This window comes from Eufriesea mexicana, unplaced genomic scaffold (assembly GCF_001483705.2).
Source record: "Eufriesea mexicana isolate 0111107269 unplaced genomic scaffold, ASM148370v2 scaffold13974, whole genome shotgun sequence".
Classification (NCBI taxonomy): domain Eukaryota; kingdom Metazoa; phylum Arthropoda; class Insecta; order Hymenoptera; family Apidae; genus Eufriesea; species Eufriesea mexicana.
Window position 1 is genome coordinate 101,042 of NW_016921454.1, and position 7,641 is coordinate 108,682.

General features: G+C 26.2%; 1 protein-coding gene across 3 annotated transcripts; it reads right to left on the reverse strand.

Annotated features, from left to right (window-relative positions):
- Positions 1 to 811: 811 nt before the first annotated feature.
- On the reverse strand, positions 812 to 4,621 carry ArgRS (arginine--tRNA ligase-like protein). Of its 3 annotated transcripts, XM_017909014.1 has the most exons (9): positions 4,547 to 4,621; positions 3,420 to 3,533; positions 3,144 to 3,299; positions 2,800 to 3,025; positions 2,303 to 2,727; positions 2,071 to 2,212; positions 1,735 to 1,994; positions 1,463 to 1,655; positions 812 to 1,386 (listed from the first exon to the last, which is right to left on the reverse strand). In XM_017909014.1, exons 2-9 carry the CDS (start codon positions 3,465 to 3,467, stop codon positions 812 to 814), a joined length of 2,025 nt encoding a protein of 674 aa, XP_017764503.1. In that variant the 5' UTR covers positions 3,468 to 3,533; positions 4,547 to 4,621. The 3 variants fall into 3 exon arrangements, with proteins under 3 accessions (XP_017764503.1, XP_017764504.1, XP_017764505.1); XM_017909015.1 differs by lacking the exons at positions 3,144 to 3,299; positions 3,420 to 3,533; XM_017909016.1 differs by lacking the exons at positions 3,420 to 3,533; positions 4,547 to 4,621 and having other exon boundaries at positions 3,134 to 3,214.
- Positions 4,622 to 7,641: the final 3,020 nt, after the last annotated feature.

The window sequence follows — 7,641 nt, forward strand, 5'->3', positions numbered from 1 at the left end:
TAAATTTCATTTTGATTATTATTTATAAAATATGTGGACCGATTTTGAATTATGTTATAGAGGACGACATTCTGATTAACTTTTATTTAAACAATAATTGTCGCTCGGCTTTAGTTTTCAACAAATTTACAAAAATTGTTCGTATATAATACATTGAATTTTGCCTATACGTGAGTCGTGAACGCATTATGTACGTAAAAGATCTAGTGTCATTCAACAGAGTTGGATATGCTAGTATTAATAATTTTCGCAAATACTTGAAAGCCAAGACTGGTCGGCAATTATTGTTCAAATAAAAGTTTTCCGAAATCTCAATCTGTATAACGTACTTTAAAATTATCGGATTTCGACCACCCTTTCTATACTTTCTTTAAATTTTACGTTTTTATCGAAAATGTGGCAAAAGTACATCGGATCAATGTATAGTTCTCATTAATATTAAAATAAAACTTTTTGCAAAAAAGGAAAAAAAAGAAAAATAGATTTAGAGCAAAGTTGCGAAGGTAAATAATTACCTTTATTTTTTTAAATTCTTAATTTATAATGTAATAAAAGATAAACATTCATTGGTTTGAAATAATTTCTACTTTATCTCTACTTTATCTCTATTTTATCTATGTTTGTTATTTTATAAAACGCAATCCTAGATAATAGAACGCAGAATAGTTATATACTTAAGGGCAAAATATTCATTTATTGGTACTTATAAAATACATCTTAAGGGGTAAAAGTATTATTACTTTTATTTTAAAATTTTTTAAGAACAATACAATTTTGTATTATTTTACATTATATATTTGCATGAGTATGTTTACATACGCGCAACTGGTTTTAAGCCTAGTATCCAAAAACATTTTTCCATTATAATTGCAGTAGCTTCAGTTAATAAAATGCGTCCAAAATTTATGTTCACTACTTCTCCTAGTTCGTTTTTTTCAACGCAATAACAGTTATCATAGAATTCGGAAAAAGTGCATGAGATTTCGTAACAATACTCGCATAACTGATGTAAATACAAATCATTTGCAATTTTAATCAATATATCGGGAAATTTAATTAATACTTTTGCTAACTTCCACTCTTTTTCATGTTCTAATGATATTGGTGTATTCTGTGACACTTCTTGCAATTTTTCTTGCGAGATATTAGCTGCTCTTGCAATAGAACGTATTCTTGTTAAGGCATATAATAGGTATACAGCAGTGTTGCCTTTATCTTTCAACATTTTGTCAAAGGAAAACACATATTCGTGATTTCTATTATGCGATAAGTCTGCATATTTTATGCATCCATAAGCAATAGATTCTTGAGCAATTTTCAACTCTTCTTCCGTTAGTACTTTGTCACGTTCTTTTTCTTTCAATTTTTGTAGTGCTCTTTTTAAACCTTAAATAACGTAAAAGTTTAAAAAATTATTATATTACTTATATTGTGAAAATACTTTATGTTGCATGGAAATTACCTTCATGAAGTAAATCTCTTAATTGCACCGTTTCACCAGATCTAGTTTTAAATTTCTTTTTATCGTTACCAAGAACCACACCAAAACCAACATGGTCCACTTTATGACAACTTTTTACAATTCCGGCTCGTTCAGCGCAACTTTTTAATACTTGAAAATGCATAGATTGACCAGCATCTGTTACATATATTATCTGTAAAAATGAGCTACATTAAGAAATGATGATAAAATATTTAGCTAAAACACAATACTGAAATTTGTGTGAAAAGTACCCAATCTGCTTTTTCTTCTTCTATACGTTGTTTAATAGCTGCTAAGTCTGATGTATCGTAAGTAAAACCACCATCAGATTTTACAATGGTTAGAGGTATCATACCATCGCGTTTACTCCACATTACTTTACGTCCTTCGTCTTCTTCTAATAGTCCTCTTGCTTCTAAATCTTTAACTAACTCTTCCATATGTTTTTGATAAAAAGATTCTCCTCTTTCTATTATATTAATATCTAGTTGAACATACACCTTCTTGAATTCTATATTTAAAATGTAGGCATTTTAGTTTATTTGTAATTGTTATAGTTTCTTTATGTATTATGTTGATTACTTTACCTTCTCTAGAAACATCACAAATCAGTTGCCATGCTTTAGTCATTGCTGGATCAAATTTTTGTAGATTAACAACACAGCTGTAAGCACGTTTTTTAAATTCTATATCTTCATCAAATCTTGCCTTTGATTCCTTGTAAAAGCTCTGTAATTTTTATAACAAGTTGTTATAATAATTTTTTATAATTTGAATCTATCAAAGCTAATTATAAAGCAAGAATGTACATGGAATTACTTGAAGGTCTGTAATGGATGGAGATACTGTTAAATAGTCAGGGAATTTATCTTGAAGATGAGCTATTAACATTCCAAATTGAGTACCCCAATCACCAATATGATTTAATCTTAATACATCATGCCCTAAAAACTCTAATAATCTTGAAATACTGTCTCCAATTATAGTAGACCTTAAATGTCCAACATGCATTTCTTTAGCAATGTTAGGGCTAGAAAAATCTACAATCACTCTTTGTTTTTTTGTATATGGAGGAAATGCTTTTCCACTTTTTACTAAAGTGCTTAAGGTTGCTTGTGCATATTCTTTTTGCAAATATATATTTATAAAGCCTGCATCAGCAACTTCCAACTTAGAAACTATATTTGATTCTTCTACTTTTGACGTAATATTGTTTGCAACATCCCTTGGCGTTGATTGAATACCTGTATAAGTAGAAAAATATATATATTAATATAATGAAAATATTAAACTTTAATATCATTATTATTTCTTACCATTATTATTTAGTTGTTTATATAGTGGCATAGCACTGTTACATTGATAATCACCAAATTTTGGATTGTTACTTGATGTTATAAGTACTGGAGGTTCACAAATATCTGGATATGCAACTGAAATTGCTTTCTTGAATAAATTAAATAATGTATCATATATACTGATAACATTATTTTCTGTCATCTGTATCTTGCTTTGTGACTTTATTCGCTCAGCTTCAATAGTCTATTAGAATGAACAAAAACGTTTTATTCTTTTATTTAAAAATTACTTTATTTAGAATAAAAATAAAATTATAAAATTATGAGAACTTTTTAAAATCAATTTAGTTACTCAAACAAACCCGTTTTAGGATAGCTACTCTGTGTCTTAATTTTATATTTTCTTGTTCTAATTTTATGTATTCATCTTTAGGTACAGAGTTCCCTTTAGAATTATTAGTTATAATATTCTGTCGCAAAAATTCAATTTCTTTCTTTAAAAAAGCTATTTCTTCTTCCTGCAATTCATATACAAAAATAGTATAACCTATAAGAACTATCTAACAATCTCAACAATCATATTTCTGTGATTATTACAAGTAATTAAATAATAAATTTAAATATATAATATTATTTACCGCTGCAGCTGCCCTTTTGTGAAAATTTTCTAAATTTATTGTAGACATCTCATGAAAAGTTTACTTTTATTGATTGTACAAAAATAACGCACGTGGATTTTACAAAAATCCTTACTTTCGTATCATTGGATTGAAAATTCAACATAACGGCATATTAGTGTAATATGATAAACATAAATAATATACAATGCAAATGAAACGAAGAAATGGTTTTGAAAATTTATTACTCTCAATTCTATATACACATATGAATGAGTGTATATTCATTTAAATTTGTGCTTTTTTATTCGTACATGGAAGAAAGATATTTTTTATTATTTTTCATAACTTTTGCATTATTCTACTGTAAATAAATTTAAATGTACTATTTGGAAAGTATAATATTAATCAAAAATTTAATATATAAAGGGCTTAGAATAAGGGATATAAAAAACGAAGTAAAATTATTAAATTTATTAAGACATAGTTGAAAATAATTGTATTTATAGAATAATAATGAATATTCATTTCTCTCTTAATAATACTAAAATAGTAAATGAATTTTTAATTTTCACAGATAATTTAGTAGCACGCTATTAGAATCGAGTCGATATTTTTATAGAGATATTGATTTTACACAATTTAAGCTAGCAATTTAAAGAATTTAATGATTTAAATGAATTATTCTTTAGGAAACTTAGATATTTTAATACTTAAGTAATTTATATTATTACTATAATTTTAATTAATAAACAAATGGTTTTTAAATGACTATTTATAAAAATAGACAAAAAAATTTGGCGATTTTAACTTTGGCGAGTCAAATTTACGAGTTGCAAATAAATTAAATTTAACAATAATTAAAAAGTTATTTATGTACTATATAACATAATTTAACATTTCTATTATAAATTTTTATTTTACAATAAATAAGTTTAATATATAATTTTAACAAAAATGTTTTTATTGGAGCAATTTGTAATATTAATGATCTCGAAAACAAAATATTTAAATTTTATTATATACAGTTGGTAGTTTAACGTTAGAAGTATTATTTATATTAATTACTTAAGTTCAATTTTGATCGACGAGATATACAGATAAAGAACGATAATTCACCGCAGAGTAATATTAATACAAGTATTTACCATATTGTTAAAAAGAACGAAAGCCGTGGAAGTAAGTTAAATATATTACGTGTTGGTGTATACACTGCATTCGAGCATTTTATGAACAAATAGAAAATGATTCAATTTGCTCAGGTAAAACCACAGTTGATAAAAGTTATCAACTGATGCAATAACTGACAAATTATCAACATACATTTTTTAAAGAAGTTTCACAGAACTAGATGAGTGGATATAAGAAATAGAAGATAAATATATTTACAGCAATATTTAAACTGTTATATATAAATTTCATTTCTTAAATTTCTAACTTATAGGTGAAATGTAATAAAAAATGAACATTCATTGGTTTAAAATAATTTGTATCTTATTGTATGTCAAGTATATTAAGGTATATTTTAGTAGTAAGTAATAGTGGTATTAAAATCATATGAATCAAATGATAAAAAGATTAAATGTACAAATTGTACAAATTGTGAATATTGTAAATTTCAAATTGAAATGAATATTATTTTTAATTAAGAAATTAAAACTGGTTAAAAAAATACAATTCCTTTTTATATCAATTATTTATTTTCCATACAAATTATAAACATGTTTTTCAAATACTGTACATATACTGAATTCTATTATATTTTTAAACCTCTAATTTAATGATATATCATTTCGTTCTTTATTTACTCGTTAAATCAACTACTTTGATCCTCGTTTCGTTTTATTTATGATAATATACAGGTAGATCCCATTCTTTCTGATCAATATTTCATTTAATCATTTTTATAATCAAGCTCAATTCTTTGATATGGCAGTTTCAGGATATAAAGAAATATAATTTGTAAATAAATGTGTTGTTAATTTTCATAGATAATTTAGTAACACGCTATTAGAATCGTAGTCAATGTTTTCATAGAGATGGTGATTTTGTACAATCGAAATTAGTCATTTAGAAAATTTAATCATTTAAATTAATTATTCTGTATGAAACTTACACAGTCCAACTATTAAGTAATTTACAATATTATTGTAAAATTTTTTTATTAATAAACAAATGATTTTTATACAAGACTCTCTATGAAAATACAGACAAAAAATTTTAGCGTTTTTAATTTCGAAGGGTCGGATTTACGAGTTACAAAATAAATCAATTTTTGTCCTCGCCAAAGTACTTTATGCAGTACACAAAACGTAGCCACTGGAACTTTTCTTTTCATGATCTTTATGTAAATATGTACAAAGATATTTAACAAATTTCGTCGGTTTATCATCGATCGTATCATGTATTGTGTACAGTGCGAATCCTTCCATTTTTTTTTTCCTAATAATCTACTTCTGTGTTTGTATCTTTATGGATTTCAATTTTTTTCTTTTTCTGATATCATCAATATAGAGTGAGAGAGTGCTATTTTCTATCTTCACAGAAGACATAGATAAATATATATTTTCATAATCTTTCCTTATAAATGTAATTCGCTTACTTTAAAATCATTATTCGTTAATGTTAATAATATTAGTGTCGGTGCTCCTTTTTTGCGATTTCAAACTCCTCCCGTTTTTCCTCGTAATTTTTCGTTAAAATAAAAATTCGTATAACCAAAAAGATATTTTAGTATTTTCTAAATATATTGCATAATTTCTTGCTTTTGTAATAATAACGATTTATCTCAGATTGAATTAGAACCATCAGATATGCTTTTGATTAATTAACATTGAATAAAATAATTTTTATTATAGCATATTTATTAATATTGATTTAAATTGCAGAAAAATATTCTTATTTCAGGGTTATCTAGTAATTACTACCGATAAAAATATGTAATCAAATTTACAGATAATATTATATAGAATTATCTCAATGGTTCCAATTCCACCTTAATGTACACACAATTTAGCAAAATTACAATTTATAGATATAATATGTAAAAACGAAACTTATAATCAATTATTACAAAAAAAAGGTAACAATAAGTAAAAACTGTAAAAATCGTGAAAGCTGCCAGTTATTGAACGAAAGCCACATACATTATTATTTAAATATATAAGTTCCTTCGTTATTCAGTCAATCACTTAGCGAATTTAATTCTCACCCCGAATAAAAAGCGACATATTTCTGACTAAAAGAGAGATCAAAATACATTGCCACTTGTTGCATAAAAGTTAAATAAAGTAAAGAATACAGTAAGTATTAATTAATTATTTCCTTAAAGTATACATGATTCTTTCCTGTATTATCTTAATATTCACTGCTCCATAGGCAAGTCCGGTTTCGGAACACGCAATTGATCAGATTAAAGAATACGTAAAAACTTTTCTGTGCATTTACACGTATATAGTCTCTGTGAGAGATGTGACTAAATAAAATTAATCATAGGATTTTAATGGTCCTCTCTTACATAATTGTTACTGAAAATCATGAAACAGAATCTCTATAATACGAAACTTTTCTGGTCCATACGTTAAAACGTCGAAATAATATTAAGTACGAAACACATTGTCAAGCAAGGTTTTGTATGAACTCTGTTAAAAGTATGCTCAAATTTAGAGAGCTGCGATGAAGTCACGCTATTACGTAGTCGTTCTTCATCAAAAACGGAGAATCAAGCTCAAGGATCAGATTTACTTTACACTCTTGAGCTAATTTCAATATCCTCCAGTTGAAAAGTATTAAGATGATCGTATCACCAAGTTAGAGAGAATAACATCTCTTTCTGATGGACGTTGTCCGTATCTAGCGCGCGCAATCTGATGTACTCGCTTCATAAGTGTGCAGTAGAAAGATAAAAACAAACGAAATATGCTAAGTAAGAAAGTCATTCACGTAAGAACTATAGAAAAAAGAAAGAAAGGTCTTAGAGTACAAAATAAAGTGATTACAAGAAATACAAACACATCCCTCTAATCTAAGTGTCGCTGCCTAAGAGTGGGTGGGTTTGCACGACTGTAAGTGCGTTTATTAAAAGATTGCCTCTTTTAAAAAGTACGTAAAAATCATTCTCTTCTTTCATCTGATCATTGAGAATTAAAAAGCTCAGCAGCGAAAAATTTTTACCGTTAGTCATAATACAGCTAAGAAAAAAAAAAAAAAAGAAAAAAAGAGGAAAACAATTCTACAACAAAAA

Bases quoted from the DNA above. Each gene is read 5' to 3' on its own strand.
- ArgRS (XM_017909014.1), bottom strand. From the start codon at position 3,467: ATGTCTACAATAAATTTAGAAAATTTTCACAAAAGGGCAGCTGCAGCG. The intron at 3,026-3,143 runs GTTTGTTTGAGT...TCATTCTAATAG, and splicing joins GAGTAGCTATCCTAAAACGG to ACTATTGAAGCTGAGCGAAT. The intron at 2,213-2,302 runs GTAATTCCATGT...TAAAAATTACAG, and splicing joins CATCCATTACAGACCTTCAA to AGCTTTTACAAGGAATCAAA.